At 35.1% G+C, this 15,392-nt stretch overlaps 1 protein-coding gene across 1 annotated transcript in view; it reads right to left on the minus strand.

The window, feature by feature from the left end:
• Nucleotides 1-10,835: 10,835 nt before the first annotated feature.
• LOC121321204 (cytoplasmic dynein 2 heavy chain 1) overlaps nt 10,836-15,392 on the minus strand; it is a 60,524-nt gene continuing 55,967 nt past the window's right edge. Inside the window, exons 53-57 of the mRNA XM_041260105.1 lie at nt 13,732-13,797; nt 13,287-13,337; nt 13,040-13,117; nt 11,235-11,366; nt 10,836-10,971 (exon numbers count right to left, since the gene is read on the minus strand). Coding sequence (XP_041116039.1) covers nt 10,882-10,971; nt 11,235-11,366; nt 13,040-13,117; nt 13,287-13,337; nt 13,732-13,797 — 417 coding nt within the window. The 3' untranslated portion in view covers nt 10,836-10,881. The remainder of the gene's footprint in view (nt 10,972-11,234; nt 11,367-13,039; nt 13,118-13,286; nt 13,338-13,731; nt 13,798-15,392) is intronic.

Raw genomic sequence — 15,392 nt, forward strand, 5'->3', positions numbered from 1 at the left:
AAAGAACCATTCGCCTAATTTTGCTTGGCAGGTGTTGTTCTGGTCACTCTCAAGTATTGGCGTCTCTGGGTTTGTGAATCCAGCAGTTAATGTTTACTTATTATTTGTATACATTCTAATTTCAGGTGTAATCTGAATCTTAACTTCATTCAATTTGGGTTCCTGAGCAAAATATTCAATACGGCATTGAATCCCATATTCCTACCACTTTTCAGCTTTTTTTTAATTTTTTTTTTTTAAACTTTTCCTCTGTAGTTTACAGTACATGTTGTACTTTCATTAGTTACACTTTCATCTTGTTTCATTCTCCTACCATCTCCCCTTTCTCCACCTCACAGCTGGTTCAGTCTCATTTTGAGGGTGCATCTTCATTAAGAAACTTTCTGCCTGCCTTGTTTTATGCTATAGGCAGGTAGCTCTAAGGAGTTAACGACTATCAATACATTATTTTCTACACTGTGAATTGTTTGACCTAAAACATCCCCTATTAAAAATAACACAAGAAAAGGAGACTCTCTCTCTCTAAACTAGGAGGGCTATCCTTGCCTGTTCTTGAGAAATATTATTTGGCTGCAAGGCTATATTCGGTGCAATACTGGATTTTCAAAAATGTTAATGCCGGATGTACCCACATGAAACCATTTGGAAAACAATCTGAATATTCACTCCTAATTGGTCCCCAAAAAATTGTTTAAGCATTTCAAATAAAAAACCAGCTATTTCACTTACACTAAATGTCAGATATAATGGCTTACAAATGTTTAGGACTAGAAAATGATTATTTAAAACTGGAGGATATTCCGCTCACAAAAGCTTGGTATCACCACTACAGGACAGCTCTCAAAATGACACACTGTCCTTTGACACAGCACAGTCAGTCACAATTTACAACATAGCAAAGGAACTCTTTCAGTTCTTTCAAATAAGACAAGTCCTCAAAATAACCACAATGTAGCCTACACACTAATAGGGTACATCCAATCGAATAAATATGATTGTTGCATGGTGAGCTGTAAAAAATAAATAAATAAATACAAATAAAAAACTGCAGGGCGCAAATAAAAACAAAAACATATTGTCCAAACCAATGGACAACATTAGCCTAACACATGCCATTTCTACCTATAATCCTAGTATCCTAAAGTTCTTTTACAGTAAAAAATATAAAAGACCAGACATCACAGAAATAAGAAACAAGCAATAAAATGCATACGATTAAAAAAAGAAAGAAAAAATCTGAGCATGACAAAATGTATAGCCTAGTAAAAACAGGTGCGTTGTATTTGTAAACGCTAATATGATATTAAACAACTTTCACAATTATTTTCTGCAAATCAACGGATCTTGCTAGGAACGCAGGATCGATGAGGGAGGCAGTGCCTGTTGTGTGCTGTTTTTCATCATGTTGTCGGATAGTGTTTAGTTTGTCAGTTTCAGAAGGAAAAAAAATAAGATCACCTATTTTATACATGTTTACTGTGTTTATTTTACAGATGTCATCCCTTAATCAACACACGTAATGTGATCACATTCTTTTATAAAACTAAAATGCAATGGCCCTTTAAAAACCAGCTGCCACGTCAATTTCAGTAGACTACTGTTTAGCCAGACACACAGAACAAGAAAAAAAAAGTCTTGGTAACATTAAACAATGAAGTACTGGTGAGAAATAAAATAGGCTACTATTCAAGTCTAACACTGGTTCTAATTATTTTTTTCTGACATGTGGTCACATTTTTCAAACTGAACAACAGCGCAAAACAACTACTTGGCGATATGCAGCAGCTGTGCTGCTCCGACCCCAACATTTTATATTATCTTGTTTGCTACGCAGCTTCCAGAAAATTGCATGAACGAAAATGTGGCCATGAACAGTGGTCAGTTTTTCAGATTGACAGAGAAAAGTTAAGCCCGTTATCAGCAAAGAAAAAAGAAAAATAGGGTCGGTCAGGTAACCTGAACCACTCGTATTTTTTTTTTTATTTGGCCTAAACCAATTCTGCTGAAAAAACAGCATGTAATGCAAACTTAAAGACACGTGTGTAGAATATTAAAATGAAAACGTCGGTTTTAATGAGAAGGTAAACGTGGTACTGTTCCCCTCAAGTATCCTGAATACATTTTGGCTATAAATAAATAAATAAATAAATAAATAAGCTAATTTAATACTAAGAACCTTCACTTTCATAATCTCAATCGAATCACAGAGTAGACCGTCCTTGGAACATTGCTTATTGCATCTCTACTTCCCCATCAACAGAGCGGGATGAGGTAGTGGATGAATACCAAATATTCAGAAGTCATTTATTTCAATCTCTTTCCATCATACTGGTTCTCTTGTTGAACTTTGCCAAAAGCAAGGAACAATTACCAGTTAATCTTACAGAACTAGCCAGAAACAATTAAAGTGCATACATGAGCCTTTAAAGTAGCACCCTGGGGTATTTTTTAAACTTAACACTGTAGAAAACTATTTTCTGTGAGTCATAACATTATAATATAATAGGGTAGAATTCAAGCACTTTGTTGACAACATCCAAATAGTTCAGTAATTCTATCAATTATGCAGAAGCCAACCTGGATTTTGACTTGCATATACTGTAAACAATCTATTTATGTTCTTCTCAAATGCATGCATCAGAAATTATTTTAAATTTGCAGCAATCTTTCAGTGATTAAGCCATATACCTACAGATCATGGCTAATGTGTTAATTGTAGCAGTCTAGAACCGATTTGCTGGATAAACCTGGAATTAATCAACAGAACACAAATTTGAGAAATAAACCACAAGGGTAATAAATACAGTACATATGTTATTAACGTCAAATAGTCTTACAGAAAAAATATTGCATCCTCTAAAACATTCCTACAAGGAACTGAAAGTCAATAGGTAGGCTATATTTCTTTAGGTTTTGGTATTGCAATTGTTGGTGTAGTTGTTGTTGTTCCACTGCCCATTGCATTACTGCAAGTAAAAATAAAATGAAATAATAAAAGTAAAAAAAGCATCCTTTAAAATGACCTTGATCCTACATAATTTCACTAACTCACCTTCTACTCCTGACATTTGTAGGCCAATATTAGTCATTCCGTTTACACTTGCATTCCGGAATCGTTTAGAAATGATTCTGAAACATTCTGTTCCGGAAGGAAGGGTGCGTTTACACTTGCATTCCAGATCCGTTTAGAAATGATTCTGAAACATTCTGTTCCGGAAGGAAGGGTGTGTTTACACTTGCATTCCGGATTCGTTTCGAAATGATTCTGAAACATTCTGTTCCGGAAGGAAGGGTGTGTTTACACTTGCATTCCAGATCCGTTTAGAAATGATTCTGAAACATTCTGTTCCAGAAGGAATTTACACTTGCATGAAACAGCAGGGGGTACTTCTCTCAGGAGAAGAGAATGAGCATCGAGCGCCATCGTTTGAAATACTACCTTCTTCAGTGCTTGTTGCGGTGGACACTGCCGAAAAGGATTAGAAAAACTTTTGGAAAGGTAAGCAACATACATTACATCTTATTTTACTTTTACTATGTTCATGTACTGTATAACACAGTGACTGTTTAAATCACTATATTTAATGCAACTGCCTAGTAAATCACAGAAAGGCAGTAAAGCGATGACATAGCTGCCATGCGTGCAGTGCCTGCTGGGAATTTTCTCTAATCATTTTTGGAACATGTCCTCAGCCCAGTTACACTAGCAAATACTCCGTCTTAGTCAGAACTGAACCCACGTTCTCATATACCCATGTTCCCTGTGAAGTACACCTATCCTAATCCTACCTGCCTGTCTTGCTCTCCAACTAGCTTAAAAAAAAAAAAAAACAGAAGTATGGCTTGTTGAATACCTATAGAAAAGGCGTTTAACATCTCTGTACACTTGTTTTCTTAAAAGTAAAGAATGTGTCAAAGATATTTATAGTACAAGCTCTGAAATGTTGTATTCATCACTCTTTGTGTTGGCACTAGCACCCGGCCTGATTGGATGCAAAGGGATTTCAAATATGTGTGGGGGCTCAGAAATTGGAGTTGGATCAGTAACACAGGAATTAAACTTGACGCCTGACACAGGTTTATGCCAGAAAATAGATGTTATATCTTTGTTATGCAAAAGAATATTCGAATAGAGTCAGAATGTAATATCCCCAAAAGACCATAAAACCGAATTAAGTTTGCACTTCAGAAAGAATATGAAACTGCAGAAAGTCATGTGCTCATTAAATAAAAGCAACCCAATTCCATCCAATTGAACAGCTAACTATTTGTGCATATTGGTTCTTAAAAGAATGAACATTGAGGCTGGAATAAAGTCATTTTCAAACAGTAAAAATCAAAACACACACACAATTCTGCTAAATACTGTATATAGATAATGATTTCATACACAGTTTAGCTAATACCCATTTTACGGTTCAGTAATAGAGCTGTTTGTAAAGATCTTCAGATATACTTAAATAATCTACATTCAACAAAGTACTTGGCTAAATGTAATTCGCTCATCTTTGAGTTTCATTGTTTCCACAGCAAAGATCTAAAGCATGTGATATTGTTGCTAAATTAATAAAGGGCTGGGTCCTCCTTCCCTTAATAGACACACTTTCCTTTTAATTTCCCAAATAAGGCACATGTGGCATTAGGTTATGGGAAATATTAGAGGCACATGAAAACACTGAAGAATCCATCTCCACATCCAAACCGAAAGGGACTCACAGAGCGGTATGAATGACGAGCTGGTCTTAGTTGTGCCGGTCGCATTACTTTATTAAGTTAATATGCAATCCTTTGTTTTTTCAAATGATTCATTTTATTTTTATTTTATTTTTATTTTATTTTTTTACGTACTTTGTGATATTGTTAGAGCGTTGATGAATTGCACTGTGTCACACTGCTATCTTAAATAGCATAGGTGACAATCTCAAGAGTTACTTTCTGATAATACAACATGAACAAAGAAAAAATAAAATAAACTAAAAGCAGTTCTCAATTTGAGTGCACAGCTGCATATTCTAGCATCAAAACATAGTCTTTGCTGTATGATAAATCAATAGTCAATTACAGAAAAAGCAATGCAACTGCACTGCATATGACTTAACATTAATGATAAACATGAAAAAGGGAAAATGATAATGCCTAATGCAGATGGACTTTTGATGAACAACATAGAAAAGAAAAGAAAAATTTCCCTTTTCTTTAACACGTGCTTGTTTAATACAGTCAGTCTGAAAGAACATCTGATTTATAGTCAACATATAAGAAACCAAGGTGAAACCTGATTTAGGGCTGAATTCAATTAACTGAAAAAACCTTTGTATTTTTAAACTGAGAAAATGCAGAGCAATATGGTTTTCATTCAATTAAAGCTTCACTGAGTGCCTGTATATTTACATTTATTTTTCAAATTAAAGAACTGAATTGGACCCTTAATATAAAGGAAAACACATTTTATGATAAATCTCAAAATAAAGAATACCGTTTGTGTTACATTTAACACAAAGTGTTACCCTTAATTGAACACACTGTGTTAATTACTCTGTGTATTGCATTATTACGTCCATCTTATGGTATAGCCTTTTCCTTCCAATGATTACTAACACTAAGAAATGAATGGTGAGCTAATCAGCAACTCAAATGCGATCCAATCAAGGGAATTAGTTACATGCACAATAATTACACCATGTAGAATATAGCACTCAATTCTTAAATTATGCACTTTACACACAATACAATACGCAGTTGAGTTGATTAAATGTACACATAATATACATCAAGTATTTGAAAGAATACAAGAAAAAGCACATGTTTTTATATGTTTCCCTAGGGAATAATACCTAGCACCACCACCACCAGTGTCTTGGAAATTCTGCAATACGTTTTAGTTGAAATCTACCCTACAATACGAAAAAAAAAAAAAATGTATGCTGTAAATTGCATGCATAAAATGTTGTAGAACAGTACTGTATCTCAAGATTCTGTAGCTGGCACTTAAGCCTTAATATATCTTCTATGTAGCAAAAAACACCTTGTGTAGTGAACACATTAGGGCATACCAGATGGTAAAATTCAGAAAAACACATTCTGTTCATTTACTGTTTTCCATTTGACCAATTTTGGATTTAAAATGTTAATTACTCCTCCGCTGTAAATCATATGTGTTTGTCCGTTTCTGACTTAAATATATGAATTAAATATCATGACACTGTTTGATATCCATAATCGCAAAAATGATAAAGTTATAAACAGTTCTACCTAGAACCGCCACGTGGGTCAATTTGACCCATGCATTACAATGCATGTTTTTTTTTTTTTTTTTTTAATGTAACGTATGATATTCTATCTTTTTTTGTAAATGCTGAAAACAAGACATGCCTCCGCCTCCTAGCACACATGTTTTTTTAGTTTTTTTTATTATTTCAAGCCTTTCTTTGTTTGTAGACTGACTATGTGACACAGACTGCTATGACTGTAGATTTGTTCTTCCAGAAATGCAACTGGGAATATATCAGAAGGCAAAAATTATTCTTGAAAGCAGTCATTTTGATTTGAACATGGCAAGCTGCACAGATGCACACAGCAAACTGAAAATGACAGGTAGGATAACAACGTATGTGCCTAATATAAAACGTATGTTAAATATATATTTTTTATATTACTTTTAGAAAAAAAAAAATATTTTGGTTTCAGAGGTTTGTATGTACCAATGTACACGTTTACACAATAGTGTTAAATGGAACTGTGTCTGTGTTTACAGCTTCTGGTGCAGGCACAGATGCAGCAGGCAGACGCGTACGCTCCAAAGAGTACAATGCAGCCATCATACCGGCAGTATTGTTATATTTAATTTTAGGTAGTATTAGAAACAATGATTTCAGTTTTACAATTTTGTTTGTACATATACCTGTTTACTCCTGTAATGGGGTATATGTACATACCCGTTTATTTTGAAATGTATACTTTATTATATTTTTTCACTGTTTGTAGTCGTGCTGTGCATGCACTTTTTGAAAATAAAGCTTTTAATGTTTAATTTTCCATTTAAATAGTGTTTCTGCAATGCAAATGTTAGATATGATCTTCATGAATAAAACTTTTGAGTTGTATCCGATAGTTTGTCTTTCATTTTCATAACAAAGCATAAAAATGTATCAAAATGACCCACTTGGCGGTTCTAGGTAGTTTGAAAATCCGGTGGTTTTAGTGTTAATTAATTATTAATTCAATTTACAGCTCCAACCACATTCCCACATGTTTTGACAGGAAGGAATTTAACCCCCTCCCTGCCAACCCAATATTCCCCATACACGCACACATTTTATACCGGCAGGGCTTTTGTCCTGCTATGGCACACCTTTAAGAGACTATAAATATGCAAGAGAGACACTATAGATATGTTGGTTTTTGAGAAAAGCCCCTTTTTTGTTTTTAACATAGTCAGGATACAATATTCCCTACGGATTGACTCTGTAAAATTGAATTGAGTTTGCACTTCAGAAAGAATATTCTTTGTCAACAACTTGTATGCAAGTTTTTTTTTTTTCCCCCCTACATTGCAAATTATTAAAGCGCCACAGATCCAAAGAAAAGTGCACAAACAATCTAAGACACTTTTGCATAAATGAGACACAGATCAAGTCCATGACCTCAGGCTGCTGAAATTTGTCATCCCAATTACATCCTGGAAATGCTGTAAACCTGACCCCAGCACCACTATTCTAACATGGTGGACTTGTAGTTAAAAATAGTAGTGCTGAAAAGACCATCAGTATAATACAATTTTAATGGATTTTAAAACAACTCTCTTTATGTCAGCAAAAATCAGGTTTGCAGTCATTCATTCTCAGACAAATGTAAATGCTTCCTTGGCCCCAAAAGCCTCTGGCCAAAAAATGCTCCCTTTGCTGCTGATGTTGTGTAAAAGGTTTTCAGTTTCAGCATTGTATGACTTGTGTATTTTATTATTGTAGACTCATTTAAACAGACAAGAAGAAACACAAAAGCAGTCTGTGATCTAAAATGATAAATCACATGGTATACAACACAGATACAGCAAATGCAGGCAGAGAAAATACCTAACCTTATAGAGATCAATAAAAACAGTATTATCATAACCCTCTTGTAATCATCTTGAAAATATCACATATTAAAAAAAAAAAAAAAAAAAAAAAAAAAAAAAAACACAAATAGAAGTTTGCAACCAATGTTAGCACATGTTTTCGCTTTAAGTTACAAAAAAAAAAAAAAGAACAGCAAGTATAACAGTGGTCTGGCTTCTCTGATATCTTCAGGGTTCTGAAAACCCCCCAAAACTAAAGAAATGATTTGCCTCGCTTCCTTTAACAGAAACCTCCTGGACTCAGGCGGAACCCTGCTTACCATGGTACAGCGTTCATTCCTACAGAGGCATCCTAGTGCCAATTTATATTTAAAAAGTGTGTTTTAAGAAGCTATTTTTTATTTATTTACTTTTAATTGGCACTAGGACGTTTCCGTATATTCCAAAAGGTTCTGAGGTGCCCAGTTTGAGGTATCATATCATGTTCTTTTAACCTCCTGATGTATCGATGCAGCTTGACAAAATAGATATGTTTTTTCATCTTATGCAGTATGATTGCATATTATTATAAGTAACCTACAAATTACAAAAAACAGCATTCTATTCATCTGACAGACAAACGACATGCTGCATTCTGCTGTGTAACCGAGTACCAGGTGAACTTTTGGAAGGTCACATCAGTAAAGTGGCCCACTTCAAAGAAATTACATTACTTTCTGCTCTTTGGTATGACACTTCTTACAAATGGCAAAATCAATTGTTCTCTCATTATCCTACCGGATCTTAGCCTCTAACAGCATGATATTTCATAATAAACAGCAGCTTCAGCATTTCAGCATGACTAATAATATTTTGAAAACAAAAAAAAACATTACCTTTCGTGTATTTCTATAGATTCACAGGATTAAAAAAAAAAAAAGGCAATTCACCCGTGTGACGAAGTGCCCGCCCCTGTATGTATTTTCTGTTATATGTTGCGTGCGGTGTGTTAAATGTTGGTGTATAGTCATTGGTACACGATATAAACGGGTCTGTGCAACACAAGTGTTTAAAATGTATATTTGTATATAGGCACGAGGATTGCACAGCACTTCACGTGCAAGTAAAAGGTAATAATATGTGACCACGGGGAATTGCACTTGATTAATTCACGTGCAGCTGTACCGAGACTCCAATTGAATGATTGATTAGCAATCGAGTCTTGGTACAGCTGCATAAAAACAGCATGTTTTCACCCACTCGGGGTTGGGTGTTCGGTAAGTGGAGAACGGGAGAGAGAGGAGGAGAATTAGAAGTAAACATCAATTGCTATTGCGTGCTGGTGGGACCAGCACGATACTTGTTTATTTATCTGCTCACCGTGTTTGTTAGTGTGTCTGTCCGTGCACCATGTTTCTCTGTATAGTCCGTTTTGTTTGTCTTTTTGTTTTGGCATAGAGTGCCGTGTCCTGTTTTCTGTTTGTTTAAACCCTTTTATTTTGCAATAAACCGGCGCAAGTAAACGTCATCATCATTTCACATCATCTGTCTTTGTGTTCATTCCTTTTCCTCGTTCTGACGCCGCCCACTTCGGCCGTCTTTGTGACAACCCGTAACAAGGAGTGTAAACAATTGGCCAATGAACATAAACTGTCCACAAAAAGCATGACAAAAACATTGGTACTGCTGAATGACACGTGTATTTTTGTGATGCACACACAGGAACATAGCAAGGTCATCCTTGATGGTATTGGTCTTAACAATTTACAATTGGTAATATTTCAATCTGTTGTTTCACTGCTAGGAGCATTGATTGCCCTGACAGCAGCAGCAACACATTCCTTTTGTCTCTACTACCGAAGAATATATTCACAAATGAAAATATAGCCAGTAGTCTAACTTGAGATGACCAAGAAGAGAGCCTAATCCCCCAAAACAGTTGCCATTTGTGGTGCTACACTTGCTGCTCCTAATTGGGGACATCAGCTTATGATGCTTGTATAGGGTTAAATTTAGACTTTGACCAATGACCTTGTCTGACGGACCCCCTGGGTAGCGTTGACTCATTAGGACAAAATCAATAACAGTAAGTTAAATGCCATTTATTTATTTTGTTACTAATTTAGTCCTGTTTGTATACAAGTAGCTCACTCCTTAAAATCAGCACTATTTATCAATTATGGTGTTATTAATACTGCCAATTGTTTTTCAATAAACTTATGACAATTATATTTTGTAAGAGTTTGGTTAAAGTTATCTGCCAATGGCAAACAAACTCAAAATAGGCAGTAGATAGTGTTGTTGGCTATAGCCACATCCCCAACTAACACAAGAAACCATACTACCTTCCCCCACCCAAGCAGAAATAAAATGTCTTAATTGCAATAATAATACTACTACTAATACTAATAATAGCCCCTGCATCATAAACTACCAAGACTACAGGTTAAATTGTATGCTTGTAAAAATGTTAGCTTTGCAAGGTTAACAAGGGACAGGCAAAATACTCCAGCTTGTTTAACTTTAAGAAATGTAATCCAAATACAGACACACACTTTCATTGCAAATAAAAGAACAAACAAAATCTTTCCAAGACAGAGCAAGATCTGATTTAGCTATTAACTGGGTACCCTGTGAAAACAACAAGACAACCCAGTGTGAGGTATGTCTGAGCGGAAATTACAAGCACACTGAGATAACAACAAAATGTGGTTCACACCAAGTACTCTGATCAAACGCACCACTTAAAAAAAAAAAAAAAAAAAAAAAAAAAAAAAAAAAGCTATAAATCCACTAGATGTAAGGTGAGAGTAAAATGCTTTGTGCAGCTGCCAACAGAGTCTGAGTTAACAAAACAACTCACCCAGGGCTCTAGATGCAAAGACAGCCATGGCACTTTGAAGTCTGTCTGGTCTGACTGCTTGGACCACCAGGACCTTTTATGAAAAGAAATAATACATCTTAAAAAAATCAGGTCGAGGGTGAGCAAACACTGAACAGTTGTTTTTGGTTTTTGAATAACTTTTGTGCCAAGCTAAACCATCATCCATCAAAGTTTTAAAGATTTATCGAGAAACCATAGAGAATCCTGAAATCATTCTTTGTGAAATACTACTGTCCTTCTGATTTCAAACATTCTTTTCTAAGGTATTAATTTTTAAAATTTACATTGGTTTCATAGTTAAGCAGCTTCACATACCTGTTGGAACAATGTGATTTTCTTAGAAATGGATTGTGGGAAGTCCTGTTCACAGGTAAAACTTTGAGAGAAAGTAAGCCAGAGACTTCCATCATCCAAACATAAACTCTGATACAAGGATGTGAAGGTGTTCTAGAAAACAATGAACATTTATTAGCTAACTATGTATTTACTAGTACATTCTCAACAAGTCTAAATTAGTATTAACAGAACTTGTAGACTTACTTACTAAATCAAATATGTGAATTGTTTATTTTTGGTTTGGCAACTATACTGGGAGTGTTTCCTTTTTGAAAAAAAATATGCTAATGCCAATTTATAGCTAACTACTTTGAGAATCAGCCCACTGTAAACAACAAGGGTACATGCATATTTATATAATGCATAATTACACCACAGTGTTGCTTGTATTACAATGTAAAAAAGCTTATGCGAAACACAAAGTAATCTAATAAATAAATAAAATAATCTGACTCATAGAGCAATCATAGAGGTAAAGTATTATCCTGGGAAACTGCTATAGACTTAAAGCAAATGCATGAGTGCTTTTTTTAATTAAGATGCATTAGCTTGGGGACTCAAAGTAGCCAACTAACTACTCTTTTCACCTCTAGGATGGGTTCAACCATCACTGAGTAGAAGTATGCTATTTGTGCACCTGCAAGCAAATAAAGGTTCCACAGGGACCACTGATGACCATTGCCCAGCTGGAGATGCTTATTAGTGGAGTAAAGAGTACAGCAACATTCATATTTAAACCATATGGATTAGGGAGTGAACTTCTAGATTTATACCATTACGTCCTGCTCATTGGCCATTTATTAGTGTTTAACGTGGTGGGATAATGTTTGTACTAACTTCTTTTTTTTATTTATTCTTTTTTAGTTGAATCAGTACATTTCATGTTTAACTAAATTAACAACTCACACTGTACTTTTATTGACTTTAAAACTGTTTCTAAATACATGTGTATGCATGTCCACATGACCAGTGCAGAAATTGCTCATTGTAAATGTCCAATTGGCTTTTAATCGCCTACCTAACACTTGTTAACTGACTTAAACCAGGCTAATGCTTTCTTAACAGTACATATACAAGATTGTGTGAAAGGGTTTCTTTGGCCTTAGGGGCTCTGTCAATAAAACAGAAAAAAATAAAAGGAGAAGTTTTCCTTTTTCGTAAAAGTGCATTACACTTTCCAGGGCCATGTGACAGCTGTTGACCTTTAGACAAGGATTGTAAGTGCTACAAACTAACCTCTGGTGACAGGCCAAAAATGTCAGGATAGCAGAAAGAAATATTTTTATTGCTTTGAAGAAACATTCATTAAGGCACACAAGGAATACAAAGATGTAATGCGAATGTCACTTTTAGAGACAAGGAAGGTGTTTGTATTTTCCATATTCGTAAATTGCATCCTGCAGCTATTCATTATACAACATTTCTAAACAAGGTTAATACATTTACAATTGTTCATAAAAATACAAGTATGTTTTCAGTAATCATATCTTAAACTTTAATGTGAGGGACCACAATGATTTATATAAAACTTTAAAAAGCATACATTCATGTTTTGTACTGGACATCTAGCTACATTTGTTTCACCGTTAGTATATACACTGTAAGGGCATTGAAAAAGTGTAAGGGATCAGATTCTTTTGACTATCTGTGTTTGGTGATCATCTGATAAGATGTTATTACTTATAACAACAAATTAACCCCTCGCACTTGATTACACTAGTTCAGCTACCTTTTATTAATCAACGGCTGTAGGAAAAGCAAAATACATGCTTTCATTTGATTACCTTGAATAATGCCACTGCTCCCACTCTTTCCTGGTCAATCCACGATGGAATCTGCTCTCTCAGGGATTTCTGTGTATCCTAAGTAAATTAAAACTAAATTAAATAAAAAATTTGACGTTTATGAGCATAAATATTCTTTTAACATGCCATTTTAAGCCAGACAAAATAGCCAAGTACTAATGAGTCTGTCCATTTAGGCTTAATTCTTAGAAATTAATTGTACAAAGAAAGTACATTCTACACATACTGTTTTTCTGATCATGTCTCCAACAATCAGTCCAGTAAATGCATCCCATTCCTAAAAGCAAACAAAATACTGTTAAAACATTACCTTCAAAAAGTAGGTTACCATGTGCTAAATTCACAGTATGTGAAATAACCCATTCCTTTGTATTTGGAGTAGTAAGGCAAGTGTAAAGTTGGTGGAAATATAACTTACTATATAACATTTGAAAGGTTGTTGTTGTAAGAACTTGTGCTAAGGAATGATCACATACAAATGTTACTATATTTCCATTACTGGGGATCCCATGAAATAATCAAGTAGCAACGCCTTACGGTTTGGCACAGCTGCTTGGTGGAGGGTATGTATTCATGGTTGAGCTTGACTTGAGTCAGTTTGTTCTCAGATTGGCTGAAATGACCTTGTTAAAAAAACAGGAGTAGTTCCTCCTGCTTATGCCACAACTTACATTTTCTTGAAAGAGCTCTGGATGCATTCCTCTGACAAAATGTAGAGCAAACATAAGCTGATCAGCCTGTAGGAAATACATAAAGCAAAGTGTGAAATACTTATTGTTGTCTTACAGCCATTAATCAGACCAATGCCATGGTCTACACTTACAGCTGTCCACCTCCACAGTAGTTTCACAAAGCAGTTTTAGCATGGGAAAGTAAACCTTATCATGATCCCAAATAAAAGGAAATGTCTTGTCGGCTGTTGCAGATAAACGATACAAGCTACCTATCAAGATAGTTATCCATTTTCTAAAATCAGTGAGGGGATGAATCAGTTTCCCTCTGAAAACACAACAACAGGTTAAGGTATTCTGTAAAATAATTGCACAATTTAGAATTTTGAAAAGATATTAAATTAAAACATACAAATTTAGAATGTAATTCCTTACATGTGCAGCAAACATTTGAACTGTTGAAAGGATATTACACATAAAATCAAATAATTTACCTATTTTCAGCATTCTACATACATTTATCTTTTTAACCTGATAAAATTGTTCCCATTTCTTTACATCCTACTTCAGCTCCTTCATACCCTCTATTCCTATGCTAGCTCTAGCTCAGCCCATTTTATTATCCTCACTAGTATTGTCTCTTGTATTTTGATACTGTTCCTAACCACTGCCACCTAGACATGATGACAAGGCTATATGTACAACAAGTGGCATAAACCAAAGTGAAACCATTTTCAGCCGGCGATATTTTTTCATTTTGTCTTGTGTCTGTTCCCAACTGGAAAACCGCATTTATTGAATGAAACAGTTGTTGGTTAATGGGGCAGTATGCAATCCACCCTAAGAACGATCACACACAAAAACATTGAGAAACCATTATTCAGGAATACTGCATTCTTTTCAGTCAATACCCTGGGCAGCACTATACGTCAGATGGGTCTGTGGTAGAAGGGGGTAGTGGTAATGAATACAGCATATGATACTTTAGTATCATTTAGGTAAAGTATTACTGACAGCAGTGAAATTTAATCACGTGCGAACCATCTATTTAGTTTAACCCTAGATCATTTTTCCAGGGCTTGTTTTCCAGGGCTCCCAGCAGTCACAATGCTACGTCTCATTCTATGTTCTGGAGATGTTTAACACAGAACAGACCCATGTAATTTGATGTATTTTATTTTTTTTATTTTTATTTTTTAAACAGGACTTGTATATCTTTCATTACAACGGCCTGCTGAAAACTGATGAAAAGGCAGGTTTCCTGAGGTACTGCACTCAATCACATCAGGAACTACTACTTTACAGTCTGAAAGGAGAAAACGGGATAACATTATGATTGATGACCTAAAAAGGTCATTTACAGGTCACAGGCATTTGTGTTGTTAAATAAGGCTTCCTGGTGTATATAGCCAGTATATTTATTATCTTGTCGAGCTACAGATTCACCTCCCTGGCTGCCAATGACAGCTGGATGCGCTTCAGATGAATATCTTATCTTTTCTTCTTTGAAATCCCTGTAGCAACCAGTTACTATAAATTACTGCACAGTGATACCACTAACATGGTTTGTTGGCCAAAATAACTGCTGTTGTTCAGCAAGTTATTAAACTATGTTTTATACAAGACTGATGGAGCTGTGGCTTAGAGCTTCCATTATATAT

Source organism: Polyodon spathula, chromosome 9 (genome assembly GCF_017654505.1).
Source record: "Polyodon spathula isolate WHYD16114869_AA chromosome 9, ASM1765450v1, whole genome shotgun sequence".
Classification (NCBI taxonomy): Eukaryota; Metazoa; Chordata; class Actinopteri; order Acipenseriformes; family Polyodontidae; genus Polyodon; species Polyodon spathula.